Source organism: Helianthus annuus, chromosome 5 (genome assembly GCF_002127325.2).
Source record: "Helianthus annuus cultivar XRQ/B chromosome 5, HanXRQr2.0-SUNRISE, whole genome shotgun sequence".
NCBI classification, from domain to species: Eukaryota; Viridiplantae; Streptophyta; class Magnoliopsida; order Asterales; family Asteraceae; genus Helianthus; species Helianthus annuus.
In genome coordinates this window covers 20,331,218-20,356,247 of record NC_035437.2, presented here as the reverse complement: position 1 = coordinate 20,356,247, position 25,030 = coordinate 20,331,218, and the positions used below count along the sequence as shown (strand labels likewise).

General features: G+C 36.7%; 1 protein-coding gene across 2 annotated transcripts; it reads right to left on the bottom strand.

Annotated features, from left to right (window-relative positions):
* Positions 1-4,640: 4,640 nt before the first annotated feature.
* On the bottom strand, positions 4,641-6,363 carry LOC110940130 (BRCT domain-containing protein At4g02110). Of its 2 annotated transcripts, XM_035990684.1 has the most exons (3): positions 6,074-6,363; positions 5,387-5,602; positions 4,641-5,287 (listed from the first exon to the last, which is right to left on the bottom strand). In XM_035990684.1, exons 2-3 carry the CDS (start codon positions 5,528-5,530, stop codon positions 4,754-4,756), a joined length of 678 nt encoding a protein of 225 aa, XP_035846577.1. In that variant the 5' UTR covers positions 5,531-5,602; positions 6,074-6,363; the 3' UTR covers positions 4,641-4,753. The 2 variants fall into 2 exon arrangements, with proteins under 2 accessions (XP_035846577.1, XP_022037380.1); XM_022181688.2 differs by lacking the exon at positions 6,074-6,363 and having other exon boundaries at positions 5,387-5,690.
* Positions 6,364-25,030: the final 18,667 nt, after the last annotated feature.

The following is a 25,030-nucleotide window of genomic DNA, read 5'->3' as shown; positions in this document are numbered from 1 at the left end:
CGCCCCACGACAGGCTTCATAGCCACGTCAGTGGGCAATGCCGCAACCCACGTTGGCCCGGTGTGGCTGAACTGGCGTTGCTTGGCTTCTCCGCCCCAACCCACGCCCCACGGTCTAAGTATATTAAATCAAATCACGAATTCACGATAGTCGTTAGATTAGTAAATTACAGAGTGTTGTTTTTTAAGGAGTCTTGCTAAATATACTCTTTTTTTCTAATTTTTACTAGTTGTACTCCTCTCTTTGAGTTTAACCTTTTGTTTTGTATTTTTTTTTTTTTAAATTGAATCTATTTTAAGTTCTTAAACGATGCAAAAAAAAAAAAAAAAAAAAAAAAAAAGCAAACCTATTATCCCTTCATGAAAACGAGATATTTATATTAATCTGCCTCTTGTTATTTGATTGATAACCAAAATTTAATCTGCATAAGAAATTTTTTTATCTAAATCACTTCAATTTATACTGCATCATATTTATTTGATTTAAATCACTTCAGGAAAAAAAGAAACCTTTCAATTCATCATTAGACTGAAGATAGTGGTATAAAGCATTTGGGGGCTTTATCACGCCACCTTAGCGCCATCTTACCATCACATTACACAAGCCCCTTCCTTTAACTTTCATGGTATGATTTAAAGCCCATGTTTTAACTATAGCTCCCCATCAACTTCGGAAAAACCTCAAATGTCCTCATTAACGTGCTGACGGAAGGGCCATGGCAGTGGAGGTTGGTGGTTGATCTTGTTAGATTAGGATCAGAGGATGGGTGTTTGATGGTGGGGTGAGATTGGGGGTGGGGTTGAAGATAGGTTGAAGATGGTGGTGGGTTGTGGGTGGGTCCCATAAAGGTTGGAAGGGATTGGTAATATAATTTATATTCTTATAATGATTTAATAATATTTGTTTATTAGAGAGGGTATTATAGTCATTTCACACTCACTTAACTACTTAACTGAGAAAACTAACTCTCATCCACGTCAGGGACTATCCGGGAACGAAATTGCAAAAGTTGGGGACTATAGCTGTAATTTTAGAAAGTTAGGGACTAAAGGTGAAAAATGAGCAAACCAGGACTATCCGAGCATTTTTCTCAAAAGGAAAGAAAAGATCTCATAGAATCAAACAAATTGGGCTAAGGAAAACGTAAATGGAAAAGGAGAAAATAGCAGCCCACAAGAGAGAAAAAAATACAAAGGCCCATGAGGAATTGTTGGCTGGAGTTAAAAAAACGGTATTCGACAATATATCACAAGTCACAACAACCTGGACGATTTCTTGGGGACGACTTTTGACGGCTGGAATCTGAGGTCGAAGAAGGCATACTTTTTTGCTGTTGAAGAAGTCTTTGTTTCGTAAGTTTTAATTTTTGGGATGTTTTGTTTAGTACTTAACTTGATTGTTTTTGCCACCATGTCGGGCTAGACCTTATTTAGTTTCTTTGATACGGTTCATAAATTTATGTAAAACGCGCACTTTTGATCCCGATTATTTTAGTGGTTTATTTGTGTGATTCTTGTTTTTACTACGGATTAATCCGGAAAAATAGATTGTTAGTAAACTTGATCAAGTTATTAACTTTTCTAATAAAGTTCAATCAAAGGAACCTTAATCAAGTTTTAACTTTTGATACTAGGAACAAAATAATATTTTGAGTTTGTTTATGAACCCCAACTATTATAGAATCATATAATATAATTAAACATTCCGAACGGCGTGTGTGTTTGATTATAATTGATACTTATTTTACGCAATTCGTACACTAAAATCCGAACGGTGCTACCGCTTAGAGTAGCGGGTTGGCTCTAATCGACAAACTGCGCTTGGTTAGACATTAGATGGAATGGATGTCCAAACTGCGTGACATCTAGTATTTATACAAACTATTATTTAAGAAAGAATTATTGCACCGTGAACATTAATGATTGTAAGTCAAACCGAATCAAGAAATTTCCCTGGTATTGAAATTAACTTTTAACATTTAAATTTCATAACCACTTTAATTGACTTTTTTTATATAATTTTCGTTGTCAATTTTAAGAGAAATCAAAATCCTCCTTGTAAAATAACTGTATTTGTGTTTAAAACAATTTGGTATAATCTATTTAATCTGTATCTCTATGGACACGAACCGGACTTCCATTTCTACTATTTATAGTGTGTCAAGTAGGTTTATTTTATATTTATTTGCTAGATTCGGTACCCAACATTGATTCAATATATTCGTTCGTACACCTATTTACTTGGTCACAAACATTTCTAGAACGCCTCTAAAAGAGTAACAACCAGTCAGTTTTGATAGAACTTATTGTCAACTTCTTTTAGATATAAATCTATCTAATTTAGAAGGGATGAACTTTTCAATTCAAACATGGGTTTTTATCTAAGTTTTAAAGGTAACAATTTATTATTTTATATATTTGGAACAACTACGTGCATTTTACATAGGTTTTAGGGACCTTAGTGTAACAAATATTGTTGGGAGATTTTTTTTCATGCTTTTTTATCATGTTTAGGGACTTTAATAAACAGAAATTAGGTTGGTGAACCTTTACCTATCTAGATTTTAAAGAAAGTTGTATTAAAAAACGTAAAAAATGATGTTTGATATATTGAGTTTTAATTTTCTCAAGCACTGTTCAATTCTTAAAAAAAAAAAAAAAAAAAAAAAAAACCATCTCTCCTGAACTCTTTATGAACTCTTCATCTCCAACAATTTTAGTCTTTAATTCTAAGTACCTGTTCTCCAATATTTAAACACTATAAATTATTAACAATTTTATGCATATAAGTGTTGTACTTAGTGCTTAGAGGTTTTTTCAAAAAAATTGATTTTTTTTACTTTTAATCCATAAGTATTTGATAAATTACTTTCAACCTAAAACTTTTTGATTTTTTTACTTTTGTAATTTAAACTCACAACTTTTTTACCTTCAACTTTGATCATCTATACACCTTCAACTTTGATCATCTATACTATTCATCTTTCGTAAATTTTTCGTTTTACGCTTTTTTTCTAAATTTTCAGAGTTAATACAGCGCAACGTGCGTGTGTGGTTCAATGTTTTTACGTTTCATTTTACGCTTCGTTCTAAATTTTGAGAGTTAACACGGCGCAACGTGCGTGTGTGGTTCAACGTTTTTATGTCATCCATTTTTCTTGTTTGACAAGTTCGTTATAACGTGTAGGTCCTAGATCGATTTATTTATTATTTTCTATGTTTTACGCTTCGGTCTAATTTCTTCGCATTGATACGGCGCAATTCCAGTGTTGGTGAATATTGACGGTGATGTGTCATTGATGTTATTTGGCATGGTTTTACGCCCCCGCCGCAACGCAGGGATACTTAATACTAGTATTCTACAATTCAATGGAAGGCTTGATTGAGGTTTGATATTATTAATTAATCTTTTTAGTTGACTTTAGTATCTAATAGTTTTACTAAAAAGTAAAAACCTATGCACAAGTTGGAGAATAACCAATAAAAATAAAAACACTTGTTAACATGACTGTAATGTGAATTTGTTGGAAGACGAGCGAGGTCACTTATGTTGGAGAATAACCAATGAAATACTAAGATTTGAACCATCATTTTCTTAGATTTAAATAAAATGACAGTTTAGATTGGTTTCGGATATTATTAGATTACTAAGTACACCACTATATTTAGTCATTTACTCAGTATTATAATTAGAGGTGGGCAAAAAAACAAGTTAATTAACCGGAACCGGTTATTAACCAAAACCAGTAAGTGGTTAATTTAAACCGACAATTATGACTGATTATAAATAGTTAGTATAGAAAGCGCTTTTTAACCAGTTAACCGAAAATTTAATTAAAAAAAAGAAAAAAACCGGTTATTAACTGAAAATAACCGGTTAATTAACCGAACCGGTTAAAGTAGTTAACCAAACTAGTTAAAAATAACCGGTTTGTGAACGTCATCGGTGTGCAAAAAACTGAATTAACCGACTCGTAAGTCATAACCAAATTAACCGACAAAACCGAACTAAAACAAAAACTGGTGGGTCGGTTAATTTTTTTTCTGAAAACCAAAAGTAACGATTATCAATGTTTCTATACCCACCATAACCTTACCAAACCGACAGATCGTAAAATCTTTGTCGAATTTAGGACTTTTCACCATTTTTTTTTTAATATTTGATGTTTTTGATTAAACGTTTTTAGTAGTTATGGGTTATTTCAATCATTTTGGTTGAATGTTTTATGAATTTATGTAATATATCATACCACTTTGTTTGAATACTCGGCAATGACCGATATTAATATTATAGATTATATGTATTTTTAATACTATGTAATATGCTAATATATAGAAATATGTAATAATAATTTATTTTATGTTTAAAAAAATTGAGCTACTTTTAACCATGCCAAAATTTAACGGTTAATCACCCATAACCAACACGCTATAACCTTCAAAACCAATTAACTAAAACCACCATAAACAATCGGTTATGGTTATGGTTTTGGGCCAAAACCGACCCACGCACACCCTATGTCATGGGCCTGTTCTGATTCAACAATCAAGATTCAACAACAGTTCTCTTTAACTTTTCAAAGCCCATGAACCAGCACAAAAGTGATCCAATAGAAAATCTCTTTTGGGCTCATAAAGACATGCAAAAATTCATAATTAATTTGGCAGCTAACAAGCATAATTAGTTTACTAAATATGTACCAATTCACACCATGATAAAATGACTAGTGTTACTTGCCTCTAGGTGCAGAACCTTATTTTTTGCTACCTTTTTTACCCTTGCTGTTCTTGGGCTTCTTCCTACACTTTGAACAAAACCAATCCTCTTCCGGAACATCCGCAAGTGGCGGATCACAACAATCAATATGCGTGCCGACACCACACCCAATCGAACCACCTTCATCCCCACATATCAACATTTCGTCACCTCTGTCACGTGCCCCGCACACCTCACATGCCACATCAGTGCTTTCAGGAGTTCTAGGATCAGAAATCTCTTCTTCTAACCGGTTCTTCAAACCGTTATACGATTTCTCCGCCCAAACATTTGTAGCATACTGAACATGTCTTTCAAGGGGGTATCCAGGCTTACACACATATTCCACAAGGTAATCAGCCGTCACACATGGTATCTCGTGTTTCAAAAATTCCTGCACCCACACGTCGACAGGTGGCATCCCAGGGCTAACGACCGCAAAGTCAATACCTGTGTTTAAGAAGCGAGTGTATGGCGGCGATGTCGCCAATATGGTCCCGTCTCCAGCCTTCACCGCACGTTTAAGAGTGTCCTGAAAAATTAAAATCATGAGTAGAACATTTGAAAACTAAAATAATGTTGATATGTTAACACAAGGAAAATCATAGCTCATAAAATGATATTAATATACCAAAGATGGGGCAATGCATTCCCCGTATATGACTATTTTCATTCCGTGAAATGCACCGTGACCGGTTTTTTCTTTCAAAAGCCGCCATTTTCTTGGTGCTTCTAAGTTAATTTGACCGTCTTCGCTTAGGCCATTTTGTGCCATTCATAAGTCTCCTCCGGTAGAAATTTCCCTGCCTGGTTACTTGCGGATAAGTAATCAGTCTTCAAAATCCACCTGCATTTTGAAGCGTTTGACTTTCAGTTTCTGAGCTTCAAGTTAATTGTGTGGCGCTAGTTTCAATTTAATTCCTGTCGAGCTAAATATCTAAAATTACAAAATGTTTAATTGGATTGGAGACGTTGGTGGTTTAAATCACTTCCAAGTCACTAAGTTTTATTGAAATTGGGAAATGAACAATAAAAGGTCCACCAACACCACACGATTCTAAGTATGTCCGACAACGACACGTTCACTTGGAAGGATATAGATGCAAAGCTTACTCTCGCTCTATCAACACATCTTAAAGAGTTGTGTTGGGTTGAACTTCATAACGAACATCAAATGTGCTTATCATAATTTATATTTGAGTAAATTACAAAAATTATCCTTTATGATGTATCGGATTGCAAAGTGTGTCCTTTGTTCTTTAAAATTAATGAGATTCATACTTTATGTTTGCAAACCGTAACATGTTATGTCCTTTACCTCAAACTCAGTTTATTTTTACAGTTAAGTCTGATTAAATGGGACCAACATGAGGGCATTATTGTCTTTTCCACTGTCCTTTTGATTTCCCTTTATTAAAACACCACCACCACAATATGCCGCAACGACCACCTCCCATAACCACCACATCCATCATCACTTCTTCCCTTTTCAAATCCGGCCACAGCTACACCACAACCATTCGAAACCCAAGTAATAAACCAACAAAACCTACAAAAATTAAACAATTACTCACAAAAAAAAAATAAAAAAATCAAACCTTTTACTTTTACCTCTTTTACACCATCATTGGTGCTGTTGAAGGTCTAAAAGATCTGGTTCTTTTTTAAACGAACCCAAAAATCAAACCCACATAAACCGATCCATTCAAACCCAAAAATCAAACCCAGAACCGGGAATCACACTTGCACTCAATGAGAACATCTTGAGATACTTACCTGAAACATTCATCACATTAGGCCATAAAGATTGTATAATATGGATTTCATATAGAAACTTGTAGAACCAGAGGGACGAGAGCATATTAAATAAACAAAAAAGAGATTGAATCATATGGAACTTGCATAATCATACATCTAATCATGTAGTTTGGTGTTTCAATTTATCCCAAATTGACCAATTTCAGGCACAAATTGACCAATTTCACATTCTTTAAAATTCTAAAAACTGGAGAGTAATTTAGTGTGTAAGAATTTCATGACCTCATCTAATCTGGTGGCAGAGGCATTTAAGGGGGGGGGGGGGTGCCGGGGGTGTTAAAGGGAGGCAGTGGTGGAGGTGTTTACGGGGAGGTGGTGGCGGAGGTGTTACAAATCTGATATTGGAGAAGATGAGTGGCGGTGGTCGGGTGGTGATGGTAGTCAGGTGGCGATGGCCGGTGGTGGTCGTGAAGAACATGGAGAAGAATGTGGTTTATGGTGTGGTGGTGCTGAGGAGTGGTGGTGGGAACATAGAGAGAGAGAGTTAAGAGAGAGAGTTAAGAGAGAGAAAGAGGAGGGAGTTATGAGAGAGAAGATCAAATTAATTTGTTTATTTAATGTTTAAAATTCTTTTTTTTTTTTACTTATTAGAAATATTTTAAATAAATTAGTGAAATTACTAATATACCCTGATTTAACATTAAAATGTAATTGAGTTTGGGGTAAAAAACATAACGTGTTACGGTTTGCAAACATAAAATATGAATCTCATCAATTTTAAAGACAAAGAAGACACTTTGTAATCCGATACATACATAAAGGACTAATTTACTCTTTATATTTCGATTTTTTTGGACAAAAAGTGTTTTTATTTAAGAGTAAACTGCCATTTTGGTCCCTGAGATTTGGTTACTTTCGCCACTTTAGTACAAAACTCAAACCTTTTGCATCTGGGTCCTTGTGGTTTCAGTTTTATTGCCATTTTGGTCCAAAAATGAAATCAGGTCATACTTATCTTATAAAATCCTGCAATTTTGTTATTTTCCTTAGGGGCAAATCAGGTCATATTTGTCTTATAAAATGTGGTGTTTATTTATAAAAAAAGAAATGATCATTTTGCCCCTGCAGAAAATGACAAAATAACAGGATTTTATAAGACAAATATGGTCTGATTTCATTTTTGGACCAAAATGGCAATAAAACTGAAACCACAGGGACCCAAATGCAAAAAGTTTAAGTTTTGGACTAAAGTGGCAAAATTGACCAAACCACAGGGACCAAAATGGCAGTTTACTCTTTATTTAAAGATATTGGGCTTAAAACCCATTTATTTTAGTTATTCAGAATTGGGTTTTTGGGTGCGGTTGCAATCTTCAAATTCAATTTATGACAACTACAAGATTCCATGGAAATCACTCTTCAAGTCATAAGAATATTAATGTCTAAATTTTACCAAAATAACATGACTCCTACATTACACGCTTGAGCACCATCATGCCCACATGTGACATGTAAGTTATATGGAGGTCCACCAAAGCCACGACATGCGATTAATGGACTTGAGAACCCTACAAGAAGTAAACCACTGATGTAAGATCACCATTGTAGTACAAAACATACAGTTATTAATTATATAGGCTGATGAGCATACCATATTTCTTTATCGTGTACAGTTATTAATTATATAGGCTGATGAGCTGTTAGAATCCTCAAAACATATATACTTCTGCCAATGCTACAGCCTAAAGTCAATGATTAATCACAACAATCCTAATCCCTCTATAGGCACAAATTTCATCTTGGGAGACTTAACATGGGTTATGGGTGTAAAAAGGCCGAACCGTTCCTGAGCAACTTAAAATCTCCATGTTAAAAAACTCAAATCAAGTCAAACTTAAGCGAAGCGAGGTGAGCCTAAAATGGAGTAAATATTAATATGTATTTAAGTTACGATAAAAATAAGTAAATAATATATGTTTTACTATATATATAGCCATGTGTGTATATATAATGTTATAAACATTTAATAAATAATAAACGAGACGAATCGATGCCGAACTCGAGATTAAAATTATTAACAAGTTGAGCACGGACATTAGATATGGAGCTTGAAAGGGATCAAGCCCGAACCCTCTTAAATTAATGGGCTGAGCTTAAGTTTGGGCGAGCCCGGGCTCGTCTAGCTAGTCTCGTTGTACAAATGTTACAAACAAGACTATTTCTAAAAAGATTCTATTCTCATTTATACATGCCGGATATGTCATGATGGCATACTTGTTTTTATCCATATTACAATACAAGTTTGTCAAATTAATTTGAGTCGTATCAATTTGTTTATATGTACTCAAAAAACTTGTACAAGTGGGTCAAACACGACAAGCATACAAGTGAGTAAAACACGACATAATACGAATAAAGATCTGGTCATGTTTGGGTTGAACAATTTCAATCCGCAACTCGACACGATTGACACCCTTACTGTGACCAAGAGAAAAATAATATGGGTTTAGAAGCGAAACGATATACTCTCACCCTAAATTAGTAAACTTACAACCCTTATTTATATTGTACATGTCATCAAAACAGTGTGTACAAACATTGTCTTGTCTTAGCTAGGTTTGAATAACCAAATAAGCAACAACCTCACTAAAAACCATTGATTTGCTAATAGAAGATCTATGTTCGATACCAAATATCAACCATGGGATGAACTAACTAGCTAAGTACATATTCAAGATTCTAAGGTACTGTAACTAATGAGCTTGTGATCCTTGTCTTACAACGTAATCCGTCCTCAATATGATTTTATATTTTAGAACGTTGTGAAGTGTCAATGTAAATGCCGATGTTAATTTATAGAGTTAAGTGTCATTTACGTCACTGTGATTTGTCCACTTTTGTCATTTCGGGCCAATTTTCAAAACTGCGCCATTTTCCTCCCTAACATACTTGAAACGTGCCATTTCAATCCAAAAAACTAACCCCAATTAAAAAACTCAGTTAGCTCAAGGGTAAATAGGTCATTTTAGATAGGTTTTTTTATTTTTCAATTTTTTAAACTTATTATTATTACACCACAACCAACCACAAACTCTCCACCCTACACCACTATTCGTCAACCACCCCACACCACCGCCGGCGAACACCACTGTCGGCGAACGCCCCAAGCCGCTGCCACCATCCCCCACCTACCCTAAGCACCTGCAACCCCCACCTACCCCAACCCTCCTTCACAGCCTTCTCTTCTTCATGTTTCCGATCACCGACAACATATTTAGCCGATAATCCTTAAACAAATAGGGTATTTTCAGCGATATCTAAACCACATCTTCCAGCTATATCTAAACGACACCACCACAAATTTGGTATTTTCGATGGATTACCATATTGCAAGGTGGTGGCGGTTGTGCTCCTTTGGTAGCCGGAGTTGCAGGTGGCGGATATCCTCATTTGACGGGTAGTGGTGGATAATTTTTTGAGAAGACCACTTTTTAAAACAGTTGTATTGTTTTTTTAAAACACTCATGATCTCCACAAACACTGTAAACGTGATTTTTTGTGCAAGCCTTTTAAAACAGTTGCATCTTAATTAAAGCGATTGTCCAACCGTTTTAAAATGTATAGATCACCGTTTAAAAAATGTTATTGTGTACTAGTTTTAGCTTCCTCTAACGATTTTGAATATATTCCCCGCACTTTGACCAAAGCAACTGGTCGGCAGCCTGGATGGTCAAACCCGATAGTTCTATCAATATTTATCTCTCCCTATACAAGGCTAATGATTATGGCGACGGGAAGGTTCCATGGACGTACTATCTCAAGGTACATGAATTTGCCTTACTTACGTCTAACATATTCCACTTACGTATGTCAAAAACACAGGGGGGCTATAATTGGAGATACCATTGTTTCTGATACAGAAGTTCCTATAAAAATGGGAAATGCCCTACCTTTTAGTGCGGTTTGCTACTTATCAAACAATGTGTTCTTCTCGCAAAACGCAAATAAAACATTATTTAAAAATGGGGCTGTGGAAACTCACGAGTAAAGCATAGAATAATACTATAATGTAATATAAGCATGTCGTTCCCCAAAACCTGAAAACAATAAAAAGGGGATGTGAAACTCATCTTAGAGAGCGTTAGTCCTAACAATTATTTCTAAAAATGCCTACAATTAAGTTTAGACGACTCGTGTCATATTCATAAGTAACACTTTATCGTCTATACTAATATTATATTTTCTAAATTGTCCACCCAATTTATGATATTCAAACAAATGAAAACGCTTTAATTAAGTATATATATATATGTATACGTATACGTGTTTAAAATTGAAACATAAGTATTGTACTAGTTTTAGCTTTAGGATTTAGCTTTTAGGGTTTAGGGTTTTAGCTTTAGGGGTTTGTGTTTAGCTTTAGAATTTAGGATTTAACATTAGTATTTAGCATTTAGTTTTAATGTTTAGCATTAATATCCAGGGTTTAGTTTAGGTTCAACCTTTAGGGTTTATAGTTTAGTTTTCAAGTTTTAGCGTAGGGTTTAGCCTTAGGGTTTAAGGTTTAGAATTAGGGTTAAATGGTTAGAGTTTCTGGTTAGCGTTCGACGAGCTAGTCCTAACACCGTTGGAATGAGCCCAATAGGAGTTCGTTTGACCCGGTTTCCTATACTTTCTAGGTTACGGATATATATGTTTCATAATATACACATATATATAGTTTAAAATTTGACTATAGACATATGTGTATAATTCAAAATTGACAATGTACATCTATATATCTATATCTATACTATATAATAAAAGAAACCAGTTTTGGGACACGTGTCATCATATTAGACCATCTCTTATAGATAATTATAATTTTAGTTTAATCTCTTCTAATTAATTATAGATAACCATCATACTAAATATTATTTAGTTTAATATCTTATATTATAGATAATCCTCCTACTAAATATTATTAGTTTAATATCTTATGGATAATTATTAGAGTTAATTGCCAAAATCGTCCCTGGGGTTTGGGCATGTTTGTCATTTTCATCCAAAATGACTTATCAACAAGCAAAAAGGATAAATATGTTAAAAATAGGCATATAACTGTAATACTCCAGAGCATATAAGTATAATTCATCAAAATAGAAGTTAAAGATACCATAATAGGCCTATATATAATTCTACAATTTGTTTTACATGTAAATCTTTACTTTTATAAAGTTAGAGTTTAAAAATAAATTACATTTCAGGCCCTGTACTTGTGAAATTTCAAAAAAAAAAAAAAAAAAAAAACCCTCATCAAACGGTTGTTTCTAACCCAGTTAGGCATTTGGATGAAAATCGAAAAAAGTTGTTACAAACGTTGGGGCCTATTTGGTACAAAAAATCATTTTGGATGAAAATGACAAACATACCCAAACCTTATGGACGATTTTGGCAATTAACTCTAATTGTTATTTAGTTTAATCTCCTTCTCATTTATAATATTATTTATTTGAATCTTCTATACTATATAATAAAAAAAACCAATAAGAGGACACGTGTCATTCATTGAAGTCATCTATTTTTTAGTTTTTTTCCCCTATATCCTACTTAATTATAGATAATTAGTATTAATTAAAAGATAATTATAAAATTAAATTTAATATAAATTAAACAATTCGTATAGGAGATAATATAATATTTTGAAATATTTATTAGATTTCAAAATTATTTATTCTGAAATTAACAAAAGACGTACACTAAATATAAATTAATATAATATAAATGATTTATTTATTTTATTAAACTAAAGTAGTTAAGGGTAAAACCTATTTCATAAATGTTTATAAGGGGTAAACAAAAACATTAATCAATGATTATTGGTTATATACTTTTATTTAAGTGTTCAACTCTCAACTCAAATACGGTATTCTCTAAGTTTACTAACATTTATAAGTAAATACAATAATAAGTATTATATAATATATTTATTTTTATATTATTTTCAACAACAATTTGATTACATGCTTCTTTGATAAATTTTATAATACTAATATAAATCATCTTTATATTAACTCATTTATGTCAATTTGGTTTATAAATATCTCCGTCTTTGATTTGCATTTACACAAAATATTTATTAAATAGTTTAAATTGTTCAACTCGTGTAACACACGGGGAACTAACCTAGTATATATATAAATGAGATGGATTTGGGTCATGTGGCATGTGATTTTGGAGCTTTTTGATGATGTGGCAACCTATGGTTGAGGTGTATTGTGAGTTTGGGAGGGAATCCATTCTAAATTTCTAACCTACACAAATTTGAACGTGGGATCCGTTTGAGTTTGGGTCATCCCTTACCATGAATTCGGATCCATATAAAAGTCATTTTTCTCACTTTTTTCTTTGTAAACCCTAATAGACAACTTCATCGCCGCTTTCATTCTTCTGAATCCATCTCTGTGTTTTCTAATTTTCTTCACTCCATTGAAGCCGCTTATTCAATTCTTTGAAGTATGTTTATCCCCTACGCATTTTATCCTGAATTTAACCTAATCTTTTCGTTGTCATCTACACAATCTGATACTACCATTGTTATTTACCTTTAGTTGTGTAGGAGAAACACTAGTTTCTTTCACCGATTCACTTGCAGGTACGAAATTTTTCTATCCATTTTATCTACTTTGTTTTTTTTTTCATTTTTTATCGTTAATGTTTGATTTTCGATCACCAACATCTTACCAGGGTTTAGGTTCACCGTTATGAGATTACTTAGATGATGTTCTTCCTCCAGCGATTCGTCAATGTTCATTACAGGTATGTTCTTCATTTTTAATCTTTGAAGAATGTTTGATTCGTCAATGTCCATCTCAAATTAGTTTCTCAACCCCACTGATTAAAGGTAACCCAATGGGTGTTTAGTAAAGGCCAAGGTAAAACAATGGGAGACTATTATTTATCGCTAAATGGTTTGACGGATGGAAGATTTCATGAGCAGGAAAGCACAAGTGATTGGAGATTTTAATGGATGAGATGGAACTACAAGATGGAAAACGATCAATGGTCAAGTGGGTCATGAACATGCCAAACTGGTCTGTACTAGGTATTTTTAGGTTTATTTCATTTGTTTTTTAGTATAGTTTTGTTAATAAATTTGTGGGTTTTGCTTAATTTACAGGGACTTTGATAGAGTTTATAGTGGTGAAAGGAAATGTGTTGCGAGTTCGAATTTAGTAGCCTTTTCACTCATTCAAAAGTAAGGCTGGCATAACGTGTATACCCGTACACGATAAGACATGACACGATAAGACACGATACACGAAATCCCATACACGAACACGACACGATAACTTATCGTGTCCTTTTTTTCAAACACGAACACGAACACGACACGATATACACGAAAATTACCTGTTAATATTTGTTAACACGACTATTCGACTATTATACGCGAAAATTACCTGTTAATACCTGTTAACACGAACAAAAACACGAACAAGACATGCTATCTGAGAGTTACAGAGGGAGTTTATGGTTTTATTTTTTTTAATTGAATGAGGAATGAAAATGGAAAGGAATTAAGGAACCCACACGCACATGGCTGATGAGTTTTATTTAATTTAATTTCTTATGGTGTACTAACGGGTATTAACAGGTAAACAGGTATTTAACCTATTTATACACGAAAATTAACAGGTAATCTCGTGTCTACCTGTTTGGTACACGATACCTGTTAACTTCGTGTAGGTTCGTGTCGTGTATTCGTGTAGTCGTGTAAAATTGCCAGTCCTATTCAAAAGGGAGTTTCATGTGTTTTCTCATTGCAGAGTCTAAAATTTCCTTAAATTTAAAGGTGTTATTAGTATAAACCAATCATCATGCATCATCTCATTGTATTATATGTATCTAAACTGAAATATTAACCAAAATTAGAATGATGCCATTTCTTGTAAAGATTCCTAGAGTTAGAATGTGTATACATAGTTTACATACAGAAATAAAAGTCACTGTACGCAATCAGGTCTGGTTTTGCATTTCAACATGTAGAGAACATCATCTTTCACCTATAGTTTATCCACTCAACTTCTCTATATCTACTACTATAAATTCGTAACATTTATTTTAGTTTGTAAGCTACCAATCATAATTTAAAATTTCTTTTTAGAACCATAATGTGCATATCGTGTTATGTACACAAATATGTTCATGCTTACAAGTTCATTCATTCATTATTGTTTTCTTCAATCTTGCAGACTAATAAAGTGAGGGACGAAGTCACCGAAGACATTCTATACGACAAGAAATATCAATTGTGTTTGAAAGAAATCCAAAACTAAGGTATATTTAAATAACTAATTCTCAAATCTGTCGTATGACGCTACAAAGGCTGCATTTATTTTGTTCTTATATGTAACATTTGTGCTTGTAATCATTGTGAACAGTTCAATTATCAATAAAACAATGTTATTTGATCCCAATGTTTGTTTGGTTGTGTTTTACATTTTTCATGTTTTGACTTTTGTTCAATTTCAAACTCTACATCGCTTTCTGGAGAGTTATACGCTAACTGGTGCTAAAACGTACTCAGTTTAATGCGACAAATACTCCGGAACATCAACATATACTCAACATACCTTAAATAACCTTTCTTAGAAATAAGTTTTGAAGGCTTTGGTATAGCAAAAACAAGTTAATTCGCTTACAGGGACTAAACTTGACAAACTGCGAAAGTATGCCAATTTGAACTGTAACGAACATTCCGGAACATGTCCATAAGTTAAACATACCATAAATATCCTTTACATAGCTTAGAAATAGGCTTTGAGGGGTTGGTATGCTAAAACAAACTTTTGGATCATTCAGGGGCTAAAAGTGTCAAAAAGTGCACAAGTTTGCACTTTCGCGCATAACTTACGTTCTGAATACATCCGGACATCCAAAAATTTATGTAAGCATTATAATATTATGCCTTAGTGTTTGGCATGAGAAAAATCCATTCGTCACGTCATTTGGATCGTCTTTCGCGCTTATGCGCATTCCGTCGTAATTAAGCGAACATCGCGATCGTACGGCCAAACGAACCGACATCCGGAATATTTTTGAGCATATTTCAAGTCCCCTACACTTTAACTTCATCTTAGAGCCTTGAAATGAGGTTAACAGGGCTTAAACGTGCCAAAAATGGGCCAAATTACGTGTTTCTGAAGTGCAGGGACCAAAATTGAAAATTCTGATCTGTGACCCTCAGGCGGGGCGCGTAAAGGTAAGGCCAACCTTTATGCGGGGCGCGTGGGACTGTCAGACCAGATTCAATGTTTGCATTCAATGCAGTTGGCCTTTCGTTCGATCAAGGGGCAATGCCCTTTCACCTAATCAAAGGCCAAAGGCCATTTTCAGTAACCACCACATTTTTGACAAGTGTACGGGCGAGATCGTGGCACGATATTCAATAAACGATCCTAACGGTTATGCTTTTCCTATAAATACCCCCCCCCTTTGTTGCAAAAACCCACACAATCTGATCAAGAGCTCTAAGTTGGAACCTTTGTTTCATACCTGAGCCATTTTGATCTAGATTAGCATTCGGGGACCCTCCGTAAGTATTCTTTCGCTCTTTTATTTGCTTTTCGAGTCCGAAAGTCAACGTTTTGTTGACTTTCTGCATTGACCAGCCTATGGTCAACACGAATTTCATGGAACTTCATAACGTGAGCGTGATCACGATGGTTATAGTCCGTAGTGACTATACCTACTGATTACCACGTTATCTAGGCTCAGTGACGAGTCGTAGTTTCGGCCAAAATGTGCATTCTTGCATATTTTGTAACCAAACTACTCGTGAGTATCAAAACCGTTTGTTTTGATACCAAACCTGTTTTCTAAACTTAGTTAAGCATGTTTTAACATGCTTAGCTCGTCACTTTTAGTTTAGTGCTTATATAGGGTCGTAAGGTAAGCGATCTAAACCATCGCTTATACTTTCGAACCCGACCCATTTGGTCGATCATTAGGATCCGACCAAACACATTAGGTGACCATAGCTATAACCTTCCGAGGTTATACCTTGTGGTCGCGATGTTAGGCGTTCCGAACGCGTTCTACGCGAACGACGCGTTAGGGTAGCATAAGCTACCTAAACGGGTCGTGATGGACCGTAAGCACTTAGGTTAAGTTTCATTTTAGTATGTAGGCTTTGTTAAACCATATTACACGAGTCTCCACACTCGTTTGGTTTACGAACCCGCGTACTATCCGATCCTTCCGATTTGGTCCGGTATATTAACATAGCTACCTATTAGGTGCCGTTTGATATCCCGTGATCTTTAGCATTATCTGGTTATTATACAAGAACTCCAAAGCAATCTCAGGTGAGTACATTGAACCCCTCTTTTACTGTTTTCCAAACTGTTTTGGGGTGAAACACATGTGCCTATCTGTTACTTTCATGCTTTCCATGTTTTCACATCATATGCCTGCTATGTTGTTAGTACATTATAGTACACGATTTCATTACATTTCATGCTATGTATGCCCATTGTGTGCGTACTTAGTACATTGATTTACATTACATTTCCGTTGCATATGTTTACTCAGCATATGGACACATTGATTTACATGAACATTTCTGTTGCATATGTTTACTCAGCATATGGACACATTGATTTACATGAACATTTCTGCTGCATATGTTTACTCAGCATATGGGCACATTGATTTACATGAACATTTCTGCTGCATATGTTTACTCAGCATATGGGCACATTGATTTACATGAACATGCCTTCATTTTGTTATGACATTTGGTTTGTTTAACATGGGACAATACATTCATTAACATTGATCACGCCGTTCATTAGTAGGTAGTGGTACCATAGGAATTGACAACTCCCGTTTCTGAAATCCTGGGTTTGATAGGATTGGAAGGAATGACCGAATTCGATATACATAACTTAGATAAACCTTTAATTTGTTTGAGGGTTTATCGCCACAGTCTCAAGGCTTGGATGTATGCATAGTTTACAATACCGCATAAATGTTAATATCAATAGAGCATGCATTTTTCCACAGAACATAACGTTGATTTAAACCACGTGTTACTTCAACGACTTGTTTTGTGCATTTTACATATGGTTTAAGTTGATACATTTCGCTTACCATACATGATATATTTTGGGATACACATTACATGATTTACATTGAACATAAACACGTTGACAGTGACATACACATTTGGTGGTTTACATTGAACATAAACGTTTGACATGGTTTACACAATAACACTTGACATTTGGTTTATACATGAACAATTTACATGGTGGATTGGTTTGGGTAAATGGTTTGAGTAACGTGGAGTATTTAATATGATGCAAACATGGTGGATACGCCGCTGGTACTTCCTATATATAAATGTTTGTATAATATTACATATCTTAGCGTTATCTAAATCATTTCAGTTTAGACGTATAACATTTTATACAAATAACATACTTTTCATAAAACATTGTCTTACAAAACAACTTATCTTATTCAACTCATTTTACTAGGTTATTCATTTAACCTTACTTTTATCTATACATATCATCTGATATTATCGTTTTTCAAACGGTTTACAAAGCGAGACAAATTACAAGGTTCATGACTGACTGTTATTAAACATTTCTTTAAACTCAAGTCATGAATCCCATTTTCACAAAAACTATGTATCTCACAGGCATTTTTATGCTGACGTACCTACTTTCACATGTGTTTTCAGGAGCTATTCCATAGGATGATGATCATGACACTAGGGCGGACCTGTGCCTTAGAGAATAAAAATGAAGATAGAATTAGTTTAGTTGTGTTCTGAACTCTTTGTTTTCCTGTTTGAAACGATGTAGCACTCTTGTTTATAAATAAAATACAACTTTGTATGCCATGGTCATGAAACAATTTAATTCTGTCCCAACACTCCCCGGCGTTTCCGCCGCAGTTGCATGTTATACGCGGCCGGGGTGTGACAGAAGAGTTGGTATCAGAGCCAATGGTTATAGGGAATTAGGTTATTAGTAATGCTTTGACCTAGACTATAACTTTCTAGGACCCTAACACAAGTTATCTTGTGTTTAGAGTTTAAAACATGCACATCACCTACCCTTAGGTGATAACCACAACGGGAACTTCGGTTCCGAATCCGCTTTGAAAAAATTAATCGTCTATTCGAGGATGATTGATTACTAGGTTTTGAACCCTCTGTTATATGGTTTTGAACCTCTTTGGATTTCAAAAGTCTCGTCAAGGTTTTCGGGTTTTAATAGTGTGAACACGTGCGAACTGGAAGGGTGAATGCCTGTACCCTGAGTTTTCTGTCTAAGGCTAGAGTGTTCGTACAAATCCACATAATCGGACCAGTCACTCTTACCTGGGAACTCTTGGGGTGAGTGTTCACTTATAGGCGAGCATGTCTTCGCGATACACTAATTCTGACCCATTTACTTTGACTAGACATTTCATGTCGCTTGTTTGCTTTGCGATGCATAACCGCCATCTTTGCTTTTGTTGATTTTGCTTCATCTCATTCTCTTCATCCAATCATCTCACTCGTTTCATTTCATGTTTTTCTCTTCTAGAATGCCTCCTCGACGAGACAACCAGATAGCTACTGCCGAGCTGGCGGAGATTATTGCGCAGCAGATGGCTGCTCAATTCCCAAATCTCTTCGCTCAATGGAACCAAGCCAACAACAACAACAATGGTATATGAAAATACAAGGATTTTAACTCGGCTAAGCCACTCAAGTTCAGTGGTTCTGAAGGAGCAACTGGGCTTCTTCAGTGGTTCGAGAGCATCGAGAACACTTTTCGCCACGTGCAGTGTCCGGATAATCGCAAGGTCGAGTTTTCTTCAAGCGTGTTTCAGAAGAGGGCTCTTACATGGTGGAATGGGGTTATGAGAGATCAAGGTGCAGAAGTTGCTCTAGCTCAGACATGGGCTGAACTGAGAGCTCTTATGATGAGGGAGTTTTGTCCTCGTCATGAACAACGAGCGTTGGAGAAAGAATTTGATGTTTTGAAGCAATATAGTGGCGAGCACAGGGCTTATACTGATAGGTTTGAAGAGTTGAGTCTGCTTTGCCCGACTATGGTTACCCCACTCGATAAGGCCATCGAAAGGTACATCGACGGCCTACCTGACTCAGTACAAGACATCCTCACTGGTAGCAACCCTACCACACTCCGTCAGGCAATCGAGTTATCAGCGACACTGACTGAGTCGCAGATTCGAAAGAATAAGTTACACAGGAAGGGCGACAAGGGCAAGAAACAGTCGGCTGACAAGGAAGATAGCAAGAAAGGTTAAAACAAGAAGGGAAAGGATTCTGGTTCCTCAAGGGGGTCAAGGAAGCGTAAGGCTTCCCAAAACTATGCTGTCACTGCCCAAGCTAACCAGGCAGCTCCCAACCAGCCTCTAGCAAAGAAGCCCTATTCAGGAAGTGCACCTTTGTGCAATCAATGCAACAGTCACCATCAGCCGCAATATCAGTGCCGTTTCTGTACTAACTGTGGGAAGTCGGGTCATCTTGCCGATGTTTGTCGGTTTGCTCAGAATCGCGCAGTTCAGAACCCTGCTCAACAAGTTGCTCAGCAACAGGGTCAGGCTGCACGACCAAACTACCCACCAGGTGCTTGTTATAACTGTGGGGATCTGACCCACTACAGAAATCGGTGTCCAAGACTAGTCAACCAGAACCAGAATGCAAACCAGAATCAGGCACAGGCTCGAGGTCGAGTCTTCAACATGAATGCACAAGAAGCACAAGCAGACAACGAGGTGGTGAACGGTACGTTCTTTATTAATAATCAGCCAGCATCTGTTCTTTTTGATTCGGGTGCCGACAAGAGCTTTGTGTCATTGTCTTTTGAGACAATGCTTCGCGTGTCTAGAACGAAACTAGGTAAACCTTTGACAGTAGAGGTTGCCAGTGGTGAACCCATTGTTCTTAATTCTGTTCTACGCAACTGCCAGTTAAACCTTAACGACCATATTTTTCCTATTGACCTCACGCCAATGCAACTTGGAAGCTTCAACGTTATAGTGGGTATGGATTGGTTATCTAAGCATCGCGCAGAGATAGTTTGTTCTGAGAAGATTGTTCGTCTGCCGCTGTTGACAGGCGAGATCCTACAGGTTCGTGGTGAGAAACCTGCCGGTGGTCTCAAACTCATGTCTTGTTTTAAAGCTCGGAAATATCTGCGAAAGCACTATGTGGCTTTCTTAGCACATGTTACAGCAGATAAAGGCAAGGGTAAGTCTATTTCAGATATTCCTGTCGTTCAGGATTATTCTGAAGTTTTCCCTGAAGAGTTACCTGGTCTACCTCCAGCACGCCAAGTCGAGTTCCGTATTGATCTCGTACCTGGTGCAAATCCCATTGCCAGAGCTCCATATCATCTTGCACCGTCCGAGATGCAAGAGTTGTCTAAGCAGCTGCAGGAACTCTCCGACAAAGGTTTTATCCGTCCTAGCTTTTCACCTCGGGGTGCTCCCGTTCTTTTTGTAAAGAAGAAGGATGGATCTTTTAGGATGTGTATCGATTATCGTGAGCTTAACAAGCTCACCATCAAGAATCGATATCCCCTACCTCGCATTGATGATCTCTTTGATCAATTGCAAGGCGCTTCTTATTTTTCAAAGATTGATCTACGATCTGGATATCATCAGCTTCGTATGCATGAAGAAGACATTCCCAAGACAGCGTTCCGTACTCGTTATGGACATTATGAGTTCACAGTCATGCCATTCGGTTTGACTAATGCTCCTGCTGTTTTCATGGACTTGATGAATAGGGTCTGCAAGCCTTATTTAGATAAGTTCATCATCATTTTCATTGATGACATTTTGATATATTCTAAGACGCGAGCTGATCATGAATAACATCTTCGTCTTACGTTGGAACTCCTAAAGAAAGAGCAGCTTTTCGCCAAATTCTCCAAGTGTGAATTCTGGCTTAAAGAGGTTCAATTCTTGGGACACATTGTCAACGAACAAGGTATTCATGTAGATCCCTCCAAGATCAGTGCGATTAAGGATTGGGATACACCTAGTACTCCTACTGAAGTTCGTTCTTTTCTTGGTCTGGCGGGTTATTACCGCCGCTTCATTGAGAACTTCTCAAAGATTGCAGTTCCTCTAACTGCTCTAACTCAGAAGAACAAGCCATTTGATTGGGGAGTCAAACAAGAGGAAGCATTTCTGACTTTGAAACAAAAGCTTTGCGACGCGCCTGTCCTAACATTGCCTGAGGGCAATGATGATTTCGTCGTTTATTGCGACGCATCTAAATTAGGTCTTGGCTGCGTCCTGATGCAAAGAAACAAAGTCATAGCATACGCATCAAGGCAGTTGAAGATACATGAGAAAAACTACACCACTCATGATCTTGAGTTGGGTGCAGTTGTCTTCGCTCTTAAGATCTGGAGACACTATTTGTACGGTACAAAATGTGTGGTTTTCACTGACCACAAAAGTCTTCAACATATCTTCAATCAAAAGGAACTCAACATGAGGCAAAGACGTTGGGTTGAACTTCTAAACGACTATGACTGCGAAATTCGCTACCATCCTGGTAAGGCGAATGTCATAGCCGATGCATTGAGTCGCAAGGAACGTACTAAGCTTCATTGTGTACGTGTCCAATCTGTTATTCAAACCGATATCCAAGCTCGTATTTCTCAGGCTCAACAAGCTTGTGTTTCACAAGGTTTGATGGATAAGGAATTTCCTTATCACATAACACCTGCTCTTGAACTGAAGGACAATGGATCGTATTACTTCATGGACCGTTTGTGGGTCCCGAGCCAAGATAATCTTCGTACCTTGCTTATGGATGAAGCCCATAAGTCTCGTTATTCTATTCATCCTGGCTCAGATAAGATGTATAAGGATCTTCGTATACAGTATTGGTGGCCTGGTATGAAGAAAGACATTGCCTTATACTTGTCCAAATGCCTTACTTGTCTTAAGGTTAAGGCTGAACATCAGCGTCCTTCCGGATTATTGGAGCAACCAGAGATCCCAGTTTGGAAATGGGAAAACATTACTATGGATCTCATTACTAAACTCCCGCGCACAAAGAAGGGTCACGATGCCATCTGGGTAGTCGTGGATCGTCTTACCAAGTCAGCGCATTTCTTGCCAATACGTGAGGATTTTTCGGCTGACAAACTTGCTCAAATATATGTAGATGAAATTGTAGCTCGACATGGTGTTCCTTTGAACATCATTTCTGACAGAGATGCTCGTTTCACTTCTCATTTTTGGAGAACCATGCAATCTGCTATGGGGTCCCAACTTAATTTGAGCACAGCTTATCATCCGCAAACGGATGGTCAATCTGAAAGAACAATCCAGACACTGGAGGATATGCTTAGAGCTTGTGTGATCGATTTTGGTGGTAGTTGGGATTCACATCTTCCGTTGATTGAATTCTCCTACAACAACAGTTATCACTCCAGCATCAACATGGCTCCTTTCGAGGCTCTCTATGGTCGAAAATGTCGTTCACCAGTCTGCTGGAATGAGATTGGCGAGGCTCAACTTACTGGACCTGCCCTCATTTTAGAGACAACAGATAAGGTTAAGAAAGTACGTGATAACCTTCAGACAGCTAGAAGCCGTCAGAAGAGTTACGCGGACCTAAAACGCAAACCCTTGGATTTTCAAGTCGGTGATCGTGTATTACTTAAGGTCTCACCTTGGAAAGGTGTGATCAGATTTGGAAAGAAAGGAAAACTTGCACCTAGATACGTTGGACCATTCAAGATCGTCGAAAGAATCGGTAAGGTTGCCTACAGACTTGAGTTACCCCCTGAACTTGGAAATGTTCATCCAACTTTTCACGTGTCCAATCTCAAGAGGTGTTTAGCTGATGAGAACCTCCACATACCGCTTGACGAGATTCGTGTTGATAAAACTCTGAAATTTGTTGAGAAACCGGTAGAAATAATGGAACGTGAAGTCAAGTGGCTTAAACGCAAGCGCATTCCTTTGGTCAAGGTTCGCTGGGAATCTAAACGTGGACCCGAGTTTACTTGGGAACGTGAAGATCAAATGAAGGCAAAATATCCGCATCTGTTTCCACGAGTTTCCTCTAAATAAATTTCGGGACGAAATTTCCACAAGTAGGGGAGACTGTAACATTTGTGCTTGTAATCATTGTGAACAGTTCAATTATCAATAAAACAATGTTATTTGATCCCAATGTTTGTTTGGTTGTGTTTTACATTTTTCATGTTTTGACTTTTGTTCAATTTCAAACTCTACATCGCTTTCTAGAGAGTTATACGCTAACTGGTGCTAAAACGTACTCAGTTTAATGCGACAAATACTCCGGAACATCAACATATACTCAACATACCTTAAATAACCTTTACATAACTTAGAAATAAGTTTTGAAGGCTTTGGTATGGCAAAAACAAGTTAATTCGCTTACAGGGGCTAAACTTGACAAACTGCGAAAGTATGCCAATTTGAACTGTAACGAACATTCCGGAACATGTCCATAAGTTAAACATACCATAAATATCCTTTACATAGCTTAGAAATAGGCTTTGAGGGGTTTGGTATGCTAAAACAAACTTTTGGATCATTGAGGGGCTAAAAGTGTCAAAAAGTGCACAAGTTTGCACTTTCGCGCATAACTTACGTTCTGAATACATCCGGACATCCAAAAATTTATGTAAGCATTATAATATTATGCCTTAGTGTTTGGCATGAGAAAAATCCATTCGTCGCGTCATTTGGATCGTCTTTCGCGCTTATGCGCATTTCGTCGTAATTAAGCGAACATCGCGATCGTACGGCCAAACGAACCGACATCCGGAATATTTTTGAGCATATTTCAAGTCCCCTACACTTTAACTTCATCTTAGAGCCTTGAAATGAGGTTAACGAGGCTTAAACGTGCCAAAAATGGGCCAAATTACGTGTTTCTGAAGTGCAGGGACCAAAATTGAAAATTCTGATCTGTGACCCTCAGGCGGGGCGCGTAAAGGTAAGGCCAACCTTTACGCGGGGCGCGTGGGACTGTCAAACCAGATTCAATGTTTGCATTCAATGCAGTTGGCCTTTCGTTCGATCAAGGGGCAATGCCCTTTCACCCAATCAAAGGCCAAAGGCCATTTTCAGTAACCACCACATTTTTGACAAGTGTACGGGCGAGATCGTGGCACGATATTCGATAACGATCCTAACGGTTATGCTTTTCCTATAAATACCCCCCCCCCTTTGTTGCAAAAACCCACACAATCTGATCAAGAGCTCTAAGTTGGAACCTTTGTTTCATACCTGAGCCATTTTGATCTAGATTAGCATTCGGGGACCCTCCGTAAGTATTCTTTCGCTCTTTTATTCGCTTTTCGAGTCCGAAAGTCAACGTTTTGTTGACTTTCTGCATTGACCAGCCTATGGTCAACACGAAGTTCATGGAACTTCATAACGTGAGCGTGATCACGATGGTTATAGTCCGTAGTGACTATACCTACTGATTACCACGTTATCT